This window comes from Diadema antillarum, unplaced genomic scaffold (genome assembly GCF_040938485.1).
Source record: "Diadema antillarum isolate AM-2024a unplaced genomic scaffold, OU_Dant_1.0 scf00000134, whole genome shotgun sequence".
Classification (NCBI taxonomy): domain Eukaryota; kingdom Metazoa; phylum Echinodermata; class Echinoidea; order Diadematoida; family Diadematidae; genus Diadema; species Diadema antillarum.
In genome coordinates this window covers 3,055,765-3,074,031 of record NW_027271023.1, presented here as the reverse complement: position 1 = coordinate 3,074,031, position 18,267 = coordinate 3,055,765, and the positions used below count along the sequence as shown (strand labels likewise).

The 18,267-nt window shown below is 39.1% G+C and overlaps 1 protein-coding gene across 1 annotated transcript in view; it reads right to left on the bottom strand.

Moving 5' to 3' along the window:
- The window catches only part of LOC139720841 (uncharacterized), a 39,658-nt gene that overhangs the window by 3,804 nt on the left and 17,587 nt on the right, over positions 1–18,267 (bottom strand). Inside the window, exons 8-16 of the mRNA XM_071632177.1 lie at positions 14,184–14,417; positions 13,172–13,327; positions 11,857–12,117; positions 10,890–11,042; positions 9,346–9,648; positions 8,978–9,166; positions 7,273–7,398; positions 5,590–5,850; positions 295–504 (exon numbers count right to left, since the gene is read on the bottom strand). Coding sequence (XP_071488278.1) covers positions 295–504; positions 5,590–5,850; positions 7,273–7,398; positions 8,978–9,166; positions 9,346–9,648; positions 10,890–11,042; positions 11,857–12,117; positions 13,172–13,327; positions 14,184–14,417 — 1,893 coding nt within the window. The remainder of the gene's footprint in view (positions 1–294; positions 505–5,589; positions 5,851–7,272; positions 7,399–8,977; positions 9,167–9,345; positions 9,649–10,889; positions 11,043–11,856; positions 12,118–13,171; positions 13,328–14,183; positions 14,418–18,267) is intronic.

The following is an 18,267-nucleotide window of genomic DNA, read 5'->3' as shown; positions in this document are numbered from 1 at the left end:
ACAATAAGCTAGTTTGCTACCTGTAGTATAAAATAATGTCATTTTGAATGTCACACAAAGAATGTCACACAAAGTATTTGCTGCACTTAAGTATATCTTTGTTCAATGCAATTTAGAACACTACTGCAAACACAGAATGTTTGTCACTGTATCACAAATCACAAAGGGTTTATACACAACATTTGAATGTACTTGAAAGTTGAAATGCGCACTCACAAATTACTAATTTAGCAATGATGCATATGTTTTGCAGCGAGTGGTACTTTTCAAATCCTACAATCGATAGAAACCTACCTGCTTCACATTGGCATTCACCCATAACCTGGTCGCACACCCCATTCTCACAGTGGCAGACCATGCGGCAGGAATTTCCATAGAAACCCTCTTGGCACTCTTGTCTGCAGTCACCTGTGGTTTCGCAAAGACACTGGCCTGTTTCGTGGTGACACACACCCCCAAGTTCACACAGGCAGGGTTCCTCGCAGTTTAATCCAATGAAAAGATCTACAAGTCATGAGAAATGAACAAGGGGCTCTTCTCATGAATTTGTCATTTAATTTGTTCATTACTGACTTGGTAAGTCATCAAAAAGGTTGAAAAACAAAATTAAGTTAATTAAGTTATTTAAAACTTCTAGAAGTATATTAAAGTGGTGCACATTCCCAATCATAACAATCATACAGTTGCTGAGATAAAGCACATATTTGTGACCAAAGTCACGAAAAATAATTGCTGTTTCACATACGTGTACAATGTCATAACAATTTCTTTCTTGACTGGTTTTCCACAGATAACATCCCCTTTAGCTATCATAAAATATTCTTGCTAAAAAAGGACAATGTTAAAAACAAAGAAATACATATTATCAATTGAAAAGAAAGGAATACTTAAGATTTCTGCCCTTAAGAGGTCATCAAAACTATAAAAAAAAACAGTTTATTTGCATAACCAATTACATTCATGTAAAATTATAATACATCAAAATTTCTTACTTTTACCAATTACATTACAAGCTAAAAACATCCAATATTAGGTTGCATTGTCTCCATAAATGAGAGAAAACTGACAAAATAGGTATTCCTTGCAATAACAAATCATATTTGCATAATTGATTATACAAACTCAGAATAAGAATATACATAATACATATTATCATACATACAATCTACTTTTTCGATACAATAAAGCCATGTATCAATATTCCTGCAAGGGGTTTGCCTAATGACATACAATATTGTCAGCATAATACCTGTCCTATGCATTTTACATTACCTGTATCAATGGAGAAAAAGAGTACAATATTGTTTCCAATATTGTACTCTGCTGTCAATATCGCACTTAAATGTTTCTTTATACGCATGCGCAGTATCGCTTGCAAAGAAAGCAAAGTGCAGTGGCATTGCGCGATGAGGTCGAGAAGAAATGCGCGATGAGGTTGAGAAATGCCAAGGAGTACACGTAAATCGTCTGTGCTGTGTGCGGCAGTCGCTTGCTGATATGCTCTGTACTGTACTGTACTGTGCGTAGATACTAGATACACGTCTGTATACAAGTTGAAAGGTTAGATTTTGTAAACAATATAATGGTGAGTGAAACCCTTTTTCATTTTTTTTTTTTTTTTGGGGGGGGGGGGGAATTGAATGTGGTGTTGTCGTGGAGAGTGGTTTGTACATGTATGTATAATAATAATAATAATGGATTTCTTTCGCGGTATATCAGATATATTGCATTCATCAACATCAATATTGCACTCGTCTTCGACTCGTGCAATATTCATGTTGATGAATGCAATATATCTGATATACCACTCAAGTGCATCCAATAATGATTATGCATTCTCATCAGATACATGATGATATAACATGTTTGGTAACAATTATTGGCCAAAAACTGGGGGGGGGGGGGTGAGATGGGAGAAGAGTTAAGTTGTGATACCCCACATTCCAAATAATATACTTTGTATGGCCTCATACAATATTCCATATCCACCATGGGATGCCTGCCTAATACAACAAATGTGTTATGTGCATATTGACTGTCTCATGAGAGGATGCCATTATCACTAGTTCCCCTATACTCCTCCTCCTTGTAATCCTTTTTTTTTAGATTTTTTTTTTTTTTTGGTGATATGGAGTATTTAGAACTGTCCAGATATACTACTTATGATCAAAATTCAACTCTGCAAAATGCGTGTCTATGTGTGTATGTGTGTGCAATTATATTTTTGTGCAAGGGGGTGATAGTATAATTATTCCATGACTACCTTTTAGTACAGGAAAAGTACTTGGGGGTGTTTCACGAAGTTGAACTTCATTTAAGATTGACTAAAAATTATGGTATTCCACAGGTTTCCCTGTTCAATTTCATTAGCCTAATCACCATCCACTTCAAAATTATCATTTAGTTTTACAGAATAATTCCATTGTTATTCATTTTATCTCAAGTTGTATGATCAATGACTACATGAAAAAAGTTTCCAAAATCTTCATTTTCATTAGAAAGTTGAGCAACATTGAAGACACACACAGCATACCATGATTTTTAGTCAATCAGAAATTTAAAGTTCAACTTAAATTCTTCATGAAACATCCCCCTAATACTAAAATTGTGCTTGATAACAAATTAGCAGAATGCAAACATTACACATGTACTGATATACATGTTTATTCTAAGCGAGGGTATGTATGTCTATGTATTTGAAACTCACACAGAGTGACAGTGGGTGAAATCCGTAATATTGTCCACAAGTAGTCCTTTATTACCTCCGCCAAGGGAGGAGGTTATGTTTTCGTTACCTTTGGTTTGTGTGTTTGTGTGTTTGCCCTTGTGCAAAATAACTCAAAAAGTAGTTAACGGATTTAGATGATACTTGCAGGAAAGATTAAGAACGATACAAGTAACAGATGATTAAATTTTGGTAGTGATCCAAGAATTTTGGGGGAATTTATGAAGGATTTTTTATATTTTGGCATGTAGGGTCAATGAACCTGGGAGTTCAGGCTGCGCGTATTTGAGGTTTGCATGCGCGCACTAAAATGCGCGCTCTAATTTCTACTAGGGTGAGGCGCGCCGTGCAGCTGAGGGTTTATGACGTAAACAAAGGCTTCTATATTGGGAAATCAGGCAATTTTCAGCACACAATGCTATAAGTACGTATGGGTAGAAATCACTGAAATCTCTATGGATGAACGAGATCAGTGGTGGAAATGAGCTGCATGCTTGGCGGAGGTCTGCGCTCTCAGAGTGCTTCTCTATAGTTCATATAAGAAATCTAAATCATTTCACAAAAGGATTTTGTGTTAGTGATACATGTTCTGGGCAATCAATCAGTGAAATAACTACAACAGTAAGTGTGATTTAGACAACTTGTCAACATTTGATGTGACAGCTAATAATTCCTGAATTCAGTGCATGTTTTGTTTATACAGGAGTTCTTATACATCTACACTGTATACATGTGTAAAAGAGTGTACTGTGCTGGTACATTGTGAAGTCTGTAGATTGCCTAAAACCAGGCTTGTTAGGTGTGAATTCATATCTCTTATCAAACACAGGTGTTTGAGCTGCAGCCACAAACAATTGGCATGTCACAAAAACAGGTGTTATGTGTGGATTATGCTCCCTAGCAGTAAACAAGAAACATACAAGTAATCAATACCTTTGCTGTCAATCATTTTGCTGACAAAGGATGTACCAAATTTGGTATTGATTTTACCTATCAATGAGTAAATATAGACCATGAAATTAACTTTGTTTACTTGGCATTCTTTACAAACAACTCTTTTATCTTGTAGTTTACATTTTTTTTTCAAGGGCCATTTGTTGAATTAGAACCAAGGGATCATCATCAGATACTAATCCGTTGGGGGAAAAGAAAAATGTCATTAGCAAGGGTCGCATTGGGGGCAAAAGGTCACAGGAGCAAAACATCATAGAGTTTAACTTCGAGAAACCTTCATGAAGTTTGTTTGTCCTTCCACACTGGTGATCTGAAACTTTGCAATGTTTTGCTAGTGTAACAGCAGATACTCATGACGCAAATCTCTCGTTTGAAGAGGCTACACCCCAGTAAATAATGCCAGTGCATATCTTGGCAATCAATGACTTAAAGTCAAAGATATAAAACACCTGTTTCTTGACCCTGGCCTAATCTAAGCATCAGTCATCGCCACAGCGCCACAGGAGGGGGGGGGGGGGGGGGGGGCACCGCGAGAGGAGGAGATTGTTTTGGTTTTGGCATGGGCCATGTAGCTCCATGGTGCGTGTGTGTGTGTACGTGTGTGTGTGTGAGTGTAGACATTCAGCGTATGCAGACAGAGCATGCCTGTACTGTAGTGACCGGAACCAGGGAGGTGGAAGAAGACCTCCCTGCCGGAACTATTGTCATTCCATTTTGCTCTCCCCTTCTCCCTCCCCCATCTCTCCCCCCTCTCCCTCCCTCTCTCCCCCTCGCTCTCCCTCTCTCTCTCTCTCTCTCTCCCCCTCTCTCTCTTTCTCAATGATCCAGTCAGCAGGCTGATTGTAACCAGGGAGGTAGTCTCACCTCCCCGTTGTAACTCACTGCCAAATAGCACATTGTCAGCACCGGCAAACTGGCAATGCTCTCCTTCTTATTCCTGTATTTTCGTTATTTACGGGTCAATTTTTTTCGTTCGAAATGTAAAATGGATGACCATAGAATTTCTCAATAGAATATAAAATTGAAAACTTTAGAAAGGATAGAGAAAATTGAGTTCACTTTGAATGGTCTGCCACAGGCAGATATCCTTATCATGCTCTTACGTAATACGACAGCTGCTTTCTCAATGATCCAGTCAGCAGGCTGATTGTAACCAGGGAGGTAGTCTCACCTCCCCGTTGTAACTCACTGCCAAATAGCACATTGTCAGCACCGGCAAACTGGCAATGCTCTCCTTCTTATTCCTGTATTTTCGTTATTTACGGGTCAATTTTTTTCGTTCGAAATGTAAAATGGATGACCATAGAATTTCTCAATAGAATATAAAATTGAAAACTTTAGAAAGGATAGAGAAAATTGAGTTCACTTTGAATGGTCTGCCACAGGCAGATATCCTTATCATGCTCTTACGTAATACGACAGCTGCTTTCTCAATGATCCAGTCAGCAGGCTGATTGTAACCAGGGAGTAGTCTCACCTCCCCGTTGTAACTCACTGCCAAATAGCACCGGCAAACTGGCAATGCTCTCCTTCTTATTCCTGTATTTTCGTTATTTACGGGTCAATTTTTTTCGTTCGAAATGTAAAATGGATGACCATAGAATTTCTCAATAGAATATAAAATTGAAAACTTTAAAAAGGATAAAGAAAATTGAGTTCACTTTGAATGGTCTGCCACAGGCAGATATCCTTATCATGCTCTTACGTAATACGACAGCTGCTGGAGTCATCAAACCCTGGCTTGGCCTCCAGGTTTGTCACGCCTGAGCAGAAAGCTTATTTGCAATGGATAAGTACTTCGACTCCCAACTCCCAAACGACAAATATACGCACCCCACTTTGGGTATTCCCCAGTTGGGGACTCGCCTCAAACGAGGGATTGACGGCATGGATAATAAAAGTTACTGTACCTGGTCTTGGGCATGAGTGCTGGCACATGCTTCCTGTGTACCCTCTAGCACAGGTGCAATTACCCGTCACATGGTCGCAGGGACTCCTGTTGTAGCAAAGACACTTTTGGTGACATTGGTTGCCATAGAAACCGCTTGGGCAGGGCTCCTCACAGAGGGGACCAATCCAGCCTGGCAGGCAATGGCAGGCGCCTGTGACAATATCGCACATTGCATTGTTCTGGCAACGACATTCCAAATTGCAGCTTTCTCCAAAGGTACCTTCGCAGCAAATTGAGGTAGAGAACATGTCATGGTAATATGAATTGTTCACAGGATGGTCATTTTTAAAAAGTCTGGCCAACAACAACCTTCCCTTTCCCTTCAAGACATGAATACATGATCCCAATAAATAAATACACATAAAAAAAAGTTTCTGTATCTATGTAATATACAGTTTGTATGTATATTTATCTATTACAATAAATACGAATGATATATTTCTGAAATTTTGGTGGCCCGACTTGTGTTTTTGGTGGCCCTGGGCCACCGGGCCAATGTTAGTGTCGAGCCCTGTATATATATACAGATATATATGTGACCGTGCACCACAAAACGAACAAAAAGTCGCACACACTGATTTTGCGTGAGGACTGAAAATAAGTGAAATGGGTCAACCTAGCCGATCTTGACTTTTTCATATTTTCTGAAACAGCAAGTCTTCTTTTACATAATGCTAAAATTTGGGATCATAAAACAAGCAGGAAAGTGTGTTTTTTTAGCATTTTATCTCGAACATTTTTGGAAGAAAGCAGTGATTAGGTGTGTCCCCCTTTTCATTTCTGAAAAACCTTGTACACACTCTTCACTTTCAACTCTAATAACTTTTAAAAGGGTAATGCTACTGCTTTGAAAGTTGGCATTAATTATATTTGTTCTTTCTCTCCAATGTTTAGATAGGTTAGGAGAGTCCATTTGAATTGAGTTATACATCGTTTTTAAAGCTTAAAGTCTGCTCTTTCAGAATGTGGTCTTAACTAAAAATTCATGTCTGGCGACTTTTTGTTTGTTTTGTGGCGCAGGGTCACATATATTCATTTATTTATATATATATATATATATATATATATATATATATATAATATTCATATTCAAACATATATTGTAAGTTGACACAATGAACTTGTTCATTATGTCATTTTGTGAAATTCTTTAGAGTGTGAGTGAACATCTATTTTAGCTTTGAGAACTAGCAATGCGTTGCAAATACTCAGTAATGTGTTGTATGCAGGCAATGGCAGATCCAGAGGGGGGCGCACCGGATGTGTGCCCCCTCTTTACTTTTTTGTTAAACAAAAGAAATAAAAAGAAACAAATGGCGGTGCATGTGCCCCCCTTAATTTTCTAAAGGCGCCTCCCCTTCACAGAATTCCTGGATCCGCCCCTGTGCAGGTACACGTATAGAAGCATGGCACATACCTTTGTGTTCTGATTCATTGATTTCCTTGCAAGACTTGCAGCTGCAATTGGTTTACTATTTTTCTTTGTTTCAAACATCTCCATTACAGAGTTAAGGAAAAAGATAATTAATTTGTTGTGGAGGGACTGATTTTGCTACAACACGCTTTTCCCATAGACACTTGCCCGAGTACTGAGTATATACTCCGGACTCGTCCTCAACGGGTTAATCACCAACAATTTTACCTTGTGGACAGAAGGTGTCACAAGTGGCCCCATGGAAGCCAGGGGCGCAGCGACAGGTACCGTTGGTGGGCTCACAGGTGCCATTCTGGCACTGGCATTCCATGTTGCAGCCTTCTCCGTAGAAACCTGTGTGAATTAGCCAAAGGAGATGGGGAAATGATATACACCCAAAGGAGTCATTTGTTATTCATTCTGAATTATCATTATTACTTTGACAACACAGGTATCTTTTTTTCTAGGAACACAGTCATGGGGAAGAGTAATAATGAATTTAATGTACACATGTCGTGCTTGGTTCATCAAAACATGCTTCATACTGCTAGCAGCAAAGTGCTGATAAATGTTTTTTCTCATTCTCTCACAAACAACAACAACAACAACAACAAAATGTCCTACTTTGATGGTACAATCTGCACCATCACATCTGGGGGCATATCATGAAGCATTTACTTTGGTGGACAAATTTGCTCTCATCTGATCAGATGCAAAGATTTCAGTAGCTTGTAACAGTTTGTAAGAAAAATATCCGACCATAACGCTTCATGAAATGCTCCCCTGGACTACTGTAAAAACACAAAAACAAACAAACAAACAGAAATGTTCTCATGCATTTTAATTTCACAAATTTCACAAGAGTCCAGATCCTAGATATCAAAATGCCCTTGAAAGTTCTTGGTGTCTACACTATATGCATTGAATGCCAGTGGCATCTCACAAAATGTCACGCCTCGAAAATATCTTGCTTTACAATATAATATCAATATCTTCTTTCTTTTTTTTGCTCCATCTTTCCTTCTTCTCATCTCAAATACCTAAAACCAATTGTCCCGCTACACATCCATAAGAGTACACATTTCATTTTTCTTACCCTCATCCATATATTCATCTTGAAGATTCTTTTATCTAAGTGAAAAGAATTGTGTTCCACTATATATACACCATGAACCACCATTTCACAGAGCATATCCAATTTCCAGACTGAAATTATGCACAATCTATATTGACCATATGGAAGGGTAATTGCGATGATGGAAGTGACTCAAGACATAGAGCATTATGCATTCATGCTACACAGAGCACATGAGAGGTGAATTCTGATACAAACTCATTCAATTCGACGACCTTTTAACGCAAGATGTGTTATATCCAAAGTGCCTAAAGAAGTTTTAAGGGGGTTATTGTATCATCCTTTTTTTCTTCTCACACGTATTCATTTTGAGAAATATGTGACCTGATACAGATAAAAATCAAGTTTCATTGCAACTTGAATGCAAGGATTATTTGCCGGCAGGATAAACTACCAAGTACCAACCAAGAAGAGCCATGATTTTTAAAAAAGAAAAAGAAAAGAAATCATGGCCGTTCATACTCCAGTAGGACTGCACATGATCTTTTATTATGGCTTCTACTTAATAACTAAATAATCGGTGCTCATTTATGTTGATCAAGGGCAATTTATTAAGTAGTTGCAATAAATGTTCTTTTTAGCAGTTTGTCTATGGCCCCCAAATGGCACTCATATGAACGTGGTAATCTATGTCTCGCTTCTCCCAGACAACTTCTGTAATTGCTTTCATACAACAAAGAGCAAACAGCCAGATAATAGAGTCAAAATTCATGCTATGCCAGATATATGCTTCAAAAATAATAAATGGACAAAAAGAAAGGATTTGCAGAATCTATTCAAAGAGGGCAATATACCTACCCTCTGGACACTGCTGTGAGCAACTTTCACCAATGAAGCCTGGCAGACAGACACATGTCCCATCAACGTTGTCACAATAGGCATCATTTTCACAGGTGCATGCCTGCTTACATCCGTTGCCATAGTAACCAGCTGCACAGGGTTCACCACACTCCTCACCTTGCCATCCATCTTGGCATGTACACTCCCCTGAAAACAAAGAAGTAATTTGACATTGTTAATCCTTACTTGATATATCTATTTTTCATTCATTATGAGGGCTAGTGACCAGCATGAACATATCACTATCAATACATTATGCATGCATTATACAAGTGCATGCTACACTCGTACAAATACAGTTATCTCATCAATTAATGAGGGCTTACCATTGGTATGATTGCAGGTGGCCCCATTTTGACAAGAGCATAACTCCCTGCATCCATCGCCGTAGTAACCTGTATCACAAGGTAGAGAACAGGCTGCCCCAAGCCATCCTGCGGAGCAGTTGCAGCTGCCATCCAGTGGACTGCAGGAAGCGCCGTTCTCGCACCGACAGGAATGTGTGCAGTTGGGACCAAAGGTGCCGCTTTCACAATGCCGCTCGCATCTGGACCCCATGAAACCAGCATTGCAGAGGCAGGTACCATCAGTGTGCACACAGAGGGCATCGTTTGCACAGTCACACCTCTCTACATTACATGCAGTAATACAGAACATGTATTTAAATGGTACAAGTCCAGATGCATAAATCAAAGCTAATTACCATTTGGTACAAGGAAAGGAATTGCCACATATTTCTACTGGTAATGGTCATGCATGATACATTCATAGCAAAATCCCAACACTAATACGTTTAAATCAACTGTATATTGGTTAATAGGCACTTGACTTTACTCACAGCACATTCAATTTAACTTCTCTTCTTCTGTTATGGCATCACTAACCCATTTTCTGGTATAGTGAGTGTGTGTGTGTGTGGGGGGGGGGGGGGGGGAGGGGTTAAAACAGGTTACAGGATGCACCCAGCTCTTAGCATGGAGTGAACAAAGATGTAACTCTCCCACACGTGTGACCCTCAGTTTACAATAATACACATATAATTATGTCCTATCCGAGAGACAGAGGGTTTTACCTCGTGCCAGAGGGGATGGCATTTTAAGTCCACTCAACCGTGTTCAGCAATACTAACTGGGACTCCAATTCAGCCATTTGAATTAAAGTCAGCCTGGTCAACCTTGCAACCCAATTTCATTTCATTTCATTTCAATTTATTTTCATATTTCTCACATATATCATTACAAAGTATATTGATATGAAAATTATACAGAACATATTTCAAAATAGAACTTCACCGGAATGTTCAAAAGTTTGTCTTGTTATAAACACAACGTCTGTATACATGCGAGTCAAACTAAGGTCATAATGTGAAAAATATGATGGGGCCTGAGTAAAAGCAAGCTTGTATAGAGCCGCAGGTCCCGTGATAAAATCAGATTGGGGAAGTATGAGTACAAATATTTTTTAGACCATACTATAACTGGGGGATCCGATTAAAACAAACAAAATTCAGATCAAATATGTGTTACTAAATAAAATACAGAAATCTGACATAACATGACTGTACCATTTTCACTGGATGATAAAAATTCCCTACTGAAAGGCAAGAGACACTGCATGAAGATATTCTGTCAGAAAGATATTTAAGTATCAAGATATATTCTATCATACTAGGATATCCTATTACGTAATGTATCTAAAAAACCAAAAGGATAATGGCGCTTGTTGTACATTCAATCAAAATCCCCGCTTGGGCCCCATGCACTGCTGAAAACTTTGTGTTTAAACACAAGTTGGGTTTCCAGTATGAGGTTCTGATAGGAATAAACAACAAGATGTGATGGGCATCTGGATGTACATTGTAGATCAATACCTGAGCAATTCAGTCCAAAGAACCCCTTCTCGCACACACGACTGCAATCCTTTCCAGTATATCCTGGCCGACATGTGCAAGATCCTGTTACATTATCGCACTTCCCACCATTATCGCACTGGCACCGGTGCATGCACTGAACTCCAAAAAAGTCTGGTATAAGAGAAAAGTTGGAAGAATTAGACTTTGGGTGAACACATAGATAGTTTTAATGATCAACTTTCTCAGAATGAGTATGTTTATACACTGATAATGCTAGTGCAAAGTTTTTTTGTTTTTTTTCCATGTTGTTTAATCAGCCCAAATTGTTGATGTGCTGAATCCAATGTCAAAAGAGCAGTCCCACAATATGCCCAGGAGAGTTAAATTTTGCATATTCTGTATGGTAAAGGGCGGTGTGAAACTATTCAGATCTCCTCTGAAGACCCCTGTCATGAAAGTGCCATTTTGTCACTCCAAAAATCATCAATCTTTACTTGGTGTATACCTTTGCCTGGTTCAATCGTATCTATCCACACCCAAACTTACTTTGAATCATATTTCTTCATTCATTTATTCATGATTTGTAATAAAGAACACATATAAATGTGTATAACTACCTCTATACCCATATTATATACTGGTATATATATATATATATATATATATATATATATATATATATATATATATATATATATATATTCATATATATATATATATATATATATATATATATATATATATATATATATACATATATATATATATATATATAAATAGAGAGAGAGAGAGAGAGAGGGAGAGAGAGATAGAAATAGATATACATAGATATGATATTTGACATACGTGTAAGATTTAGATAGACAGATAGATAGATATGCATGGGCCCAGATATAGCTGTAAGGTTATTTATTGATATTCCTTCCTGCTGATATGAATTTTGTCAAAATCTTAAATAAAGATACAGTAAATGTTGCAGACTCACTCTCTGGACATGACGTTTGGCAGGTGCTGCCCATGAAGCCAGCAAGGCATGTGCAGTGGCCCGTCACTGGGTCGCACTGGCCATCATTTTGGCACTGGCAGACCGAGGCACACTGGGGACCGTACGTTCCATCGGGGCACTGGTCCTGGCATCTCTCCCCCATCCAGCCTGGTAGACAGGTGCAGTTTCCATCACGGTGGTCGCACAATGCATCGTTGAGGCACTGACAATCAAAAGCGCATGCTCTGCCGTACTTGTTATCTGTGTATGGGGATATGTCATTGTTATCAGCAACAAAATTACAAAACAGTTATGCAACAAAACTCGCCCACTTTTCTGTAGATGCAACTAAAAAGAAAAGAAAAATCCTCAAGAATAGCACCTACATGTATACATCAAAAGATGACGTTTCCTAGCTGTACGCTCCTATAACTTTGCATTTAATGTTGACAATCAAGAGATTTTAATAAAAACATGAAACACATTGTACTAGCGAATCAACAACTAGAGAAAATAAATCTCATTATATTCTATTAATCAAGTGGGACTGTGACACACTTTTGATGAAACTGTGATGCAATGTATCACATTTAGATGTAATATAACAACTCATTTGAAGTAACAACAGACAACAAGATTGATGTCAAAACGGGAAATATGATAAAGTGCAGTCTCCACTGATTAGCCACTATTGAAAAGTGCATGATAACATTAATTTTGTTGTTGTGTTGTTGTATTTCATTCCATTTTTATTGGTGCCAAAGCTTTGCCAAGCCATGCAATAAATAGTACTCCTGGTCAAAAGTATGCATGCACTAAATCTACACCTTCTAATAACAATGGAAACAGAGATGGAGCTGTGAAAACAAATAAAACAGATATAATAATTTGCTCTCCTTATCTTTTTGAATATAAGCATCATCTTGGATAGGCTTAGTTGGATTCTCTATGGCTCTTTTTTCTTATCACAGAAATCATAAAAAGGTAAACATCATTAAAAAGATGAACATAGTATGAAGTAAAAAGAAAAAATAAAACTCCAAGAAAAATTGATTCAAATCAGAGTAATGTTTCTATTCCGATAGACTGAGACACAAAAGTTTTTGCAGCTTTAGGGATTCTTGTGTGCCCTAATTTGAATATTAGTTATTAAAAGAATTGGAAATTGATATGACCTGCAAAAATTGTCATTTCATTTCATTTTTCATGATTGTGCAAACTTTAGGAAACTGATCATAGGATATCTTAGGATATAAGAGAGGATCAGGCTGACACAGACAAACATCGCCAACATGCACTTAATTCACAAACTCACTGGAGCAGGTGGACAAACAGTACTGTCCTGTATATCCATCAAGACATGTGCAGTCACCAGTGACGTGGTCACAAATCCCGCCATTTCCACACAGACACTCCTGGGTGCAGCCTGCACCATAGTAGCCTTCTGGGCACTGCAGCTCACATAACTGACCTGAGTCATGCGGGCAAATAAAACAAAAAAGTGTTAGTCGTAATATGTTTCATGACTTGAGCAGCAAATGTATAGCACAAAATACCACTTTGATAAATCTTAACATGATATATTTTGACTCTGTAATAATGATACAGTTGTCATCACTTTATCAAGAAGGAAATACATTAGATTTAAAAAAAAAAAAAAAAAAAGCTTGTTTGCTCTGTCCCCATGAAGGGTTGTTAAAGGTACTGATATTATACATTTTCACTGATACCTATATCAACAAATCCATTCAGTTTCCATTATGTCTGATGCATTCATACTCACACACATATGTGCACACAATGCGTATATAAATATGATTTGATATTAATATTTGGGGAATGGGGGAGAAGTAAAGATTAACATGGTGACCAAATTAAGTCAACTGGAAATGAAATGAAAAAAAATATATATATATTATATATTATACTTGGCGTGGTATACTGCAAAGCTAAGAGTCTGGCTATGTATTATTATTTATCAAGTAATCTGCTTGTGTATGTATACAATAGTCAGACCGTGGAGATACGCTTTGATCTATAAACTCTAGCTACATGATCATTCCCACTAACTAATTGTGTAGCAACACAGTATGCAAAAAATAATGTATACCACAAAGAAAATAAAATGCTATTTCACAACTAAAATCCACATCACAAGGAGGTTCAGGGGGCATTTCATTAAATATAATTATGTCACATATTTTTTTCGCATGAACTGTTATAAGCTAGTGAAATACTCACATCTGATTGGTTGAGAGCAAGATTGTTGGACACACATGTAAAACACTTCATGAAAAATGCCCCCTGAGCGAAGCATATGGACTCACCGATCCATCCACTACTGCATGTGCAGGAACCAGTCACATGATCGCAGGACAAAGAATTATTGGTACACTGACATGCCATGTGACATCCATCGCCATAGAAACCCTGTAGGCAGGGATCTGTGCAGTACTGCCCATCCCAGCCAGGTTGACAGGTGCAGTTTCCGGTCACATGATCACAAGATGCACCATTCCGACAGAGGCAACTCTGGCTGCAATCTTGTCCATACTTTTTGTCTAAATAACAATTTATGATTAAAACACAAATCAAATAATTTCTATACTGATCTATTACTATAATGATTATATTTTGTTTCACAGTGTTTTTGGAAATACAAATGCAAATAATATTTTCTAAGACCAAAAATGGGAAAAAATAAGAAATTAAAAAACAGAAAAAATTACCTCACATTCCTATGAGTTAACAATGTGAAAGTAATTGTAGGTGGCTCGGATTTGCTATGTTTAGAAAAGGAAAATTTTATTTATAGTTGATACAATAAATAAATATAAATATATATATATATATATATATATATATATATATATATATATATATATATAATGTTACTATTATTATTATTATCATTATCATTATTGTCATTATTATTATCATTATTATTATCATCATTGTTTTTGTTATTATTTTTATCATATATCTGTTCATTAATTAATATATTCATCTGCTTATTTATTAATCTATCTTAATTCAAATAGATATATTCACATCTGCCACGACATGGGCGTCACGGGGGGGGGGGGGGGGGGGGGGGGTGCGTTGGGTGCGAACGCACCCCCCTTCAGACCCTTAAAAAAAAAAAATAATAAATTCAGTCTGCGAGCGACCTCAACGCCGGACACTAAATGATTATTATTTTTCTTTTTTTTTTTGAAATTTTGCATCGGGGACAAAAACAAAAAAAAAAGAAAAAATCGTGGGCAAAAGCAATTCGCACCCCTGGTTCTGGCAGCACATAATAATCATACATAATTATCTAATAGTGCAAGTGTATTCTATACAGTGTTGACTATATACATAGATTTTGGACATCCTTCCCATACTTGGTCACTTCGACGCCACCTCGCTGGTCATACCTCCCCCAGTCATGAACATAAACCGACACCCTTGACTACCAGTGGCGGATCCAGGGGGAGGGGCACACCGGGCGTCCCCCCCCCCCTCTAAATTTCCAAAGCGAAAAAGTATAGCTACAAACGGCAGTTTTTGGACTGCAAAATGTCAAAATTTTCAAGCTCGCTCGCTGGCATTTAGTCGTAATGCCATTCTCCTGAAGTTGCTGCCAGTAATTGCCGGCAGTTCCACCCGGTGCGCCCCCCCCCCCCCCCCCCCTTACTGCAAAAAAAAAAAATATAGCTACAAACGGCAGTTTTGGGACTGTAAAATGTCACAATTTTCAAGCTCGCTCGCTCCGCTCGCTCGCATTTAAATTCTCCTAATATTGCTGCCAGTAATTGCCAGCAGTTGCGCCCGGTGCGCCCCCTCAATTTCGAAAGCGAAAAAAGATATAGCATCAAACGGCAGTTTTGGGACTGTAAAATGTCAAAATTTTCAAGCTCGCTCGCATTTAATCTTTATGCAATTCCCCTGATGTTACTGCCAGTAATCGTCCAGTTGCGCCCGGTGCGCCCCCCTTAATTTCCAAAGCGAAAAAAATATGGCTGAGAACGGCAGTTTTTGGACTGTAAAATGTAAAATTTTCAAGCTCGCTCTCTTCGCTCGCTCGCATTTAATCTTTATGCAATTCCCCTGATGTTACTGCCAGTAAATGTCTGCAGTTGCGCCCGATGCGGCCCCCCTTAATTTCCAAAGCGAAAAAATATTGCTACAAACGGCAGTTTTTCTACTGTAAAATGTCAAAATTTTTAAGCTTGCTCTCTTCGCTCGCTCGCATTGAATCGATATGCAATTCACCTGATGTTGCTGCCAGTAATTGCCAGCAGTTGTGCCCGGTGGCATGCGCTCCCCCCTTAATTTCCAAAGCGGAAAAATATGGCTAAGAACGGCAGTTTTTGGACTGTAAAATGTAAAATTTTCAAGCTCGCTCGCATTTAATCGTTATGCAATTCATCTGAGGTTGCTGCCAGTAATTGCCAGCAGTTCCGCCCGGTGCGCCCCCTCCCTTAATTTCCAAAGCGAAAAAATATGGCTAAGAACGGCAGTTTTTGGACTGTAAAATGCAAACTTTCAAGCGCACTCTCTTCGCTCGCTCGCATTTAATCTTTATGCAATTCCCCTGATGTTACTGCCAGTAATTGTCTGCAGTTGCGCCCGGTGCGCCCCCCCCCCCCCCCTTAATTTACAAAGCGAAAAAATATAGCTACAAACGGCAGTTTTTCTACTGTAAAATGTCAAACTTTTCAAGCTCGCTCTCTTCCCTCGCTCGCATTTAATCTTTATGCAATTCCCCTGATGTTACTGCCAGTAATTGTCTGCAGTTGCGCCCGTTGCACCCCCCCCCCCCCCTTAATTTCCAAAGCGAAAAAATGTAGGGTGGTAGAAGGCTTCACGGTGCACCACGTATATTCTTTCTGGAGTAAGTGAGTGGCCCTGAAAAGGGCCTACCCATTCCCTTGAGAACGGCGAGAACATGCTCGCCCAAACGTCGGGATTGGGTAGGCCCTTTTCAGGGGCACTCACTTACTCCAGAAAGAATACGTGGTGCACCGTGAAGCCTTCTACCACCCAACGTTCTACCACCACGGAAGCCTTCAAAGATTTCATAGAAAAAATGTAGCTACAAACGGCAGTTTTTCTACTGTAAAATGTCAAAATTTTCAAGCTCGCTCTCTTCGCTCGCTCGCATTGAATCGATATGCAATTCACCTGATGTTGCTGCCAGTACTTGTCAGCAGTTGCGCCCGGTGGCATGCGCTAAACCCCTCACCCTTAATTTATAAGCGAAAAAATATGGCTAAGAACGGCAGTTTTTGGACTGTAAAATTTAAAATTTTCAAGCTCGCTCGCATTTAATCGTTATGCAATTCCCCTGATGTTGCTGCCAGTAATTGCCAGCAGTTCCGCCCTGTGCGCCCCCTCCCTTAATTTCCAAGGCGAAAAAATATGGCTAAGAACGGCAGTTTTTGGACTGTAAAATGTAAAATTTTCAAGCTCGCTCTCTTCGCTCGCTCGCATTTAATCTTTCTGCAGTTCCCCTGATGTTACTGCCAGTAATTGTCTGCAGTTGCGCCCGGTGCGCCCCTCCCCCCCCCCCCCCCTCTTAATTTCCAAAGCGAAAAAAATATAGCTACAAACGGCAGTTTTTCTGCTGCAAAATGTCAAAATTTCAAGCTCGCTCTCTTCGCTCGCTCGCATTGAATCGTCATGTAACTCACCTGATGTTGCTGCCAGTAATTGCCAGCAGTTGCGCCCGATGGCATGCGCTCCACCCCTCCCCCCCTTAATTTCCAAAGCGAAAAAATATGGCTAAGAACGGCAGTTTTTGGACTGTAAAATGTGAAATTTTCAAGCTCGCTCGCATGTAATCGTTGTGCAATTCACCCGATGTTGCTGCCAGTAATTGTCAGCAGTTCCGCCCTGTGCGCCCCCCCCCCCCTAATTTCCAAAGCGAAAAAATATAGCTACAAACGGCAGTTTTTCTACTGTAAAATGTCAAAATTTTCAAGCTCGCTCTCTTCGCTCGCTCGCATTGAATCGTCATGCAATTCACCTGATGTTGCTGCCAGTAATTGCCAGCAGTTGCGCCCGATGGCATGCGCTCCACCCCTCCCCCCCTTAATTTCCAAAGCGAAAAAATATGGCTAAGAACGGCAGTTTTTGGACTGTAAAATGTAAAATTTTCAAGCTCGCTCGCATGTAATCGTTGTGCAATTCACCCGATGTTGCTGCCAGTAATTGTCAGCAGTTCCGCCCGGTGCGCCCCCCCCCCCCCTAATTTCCAAAGCGAAAAAATATAGCTACAAACGGCAGTTTCAAGCTCGCTCTCTTCGCTCGCTCGCATTTAATCGTTATGCAATTCACCTGATGTTACTGCCAGTAATTGCCAGCAATTCCGCCCGGTGCGCCCCCCTCCCTTGATTTCCAAAGCGAAAAAAATATGGCTAAGAA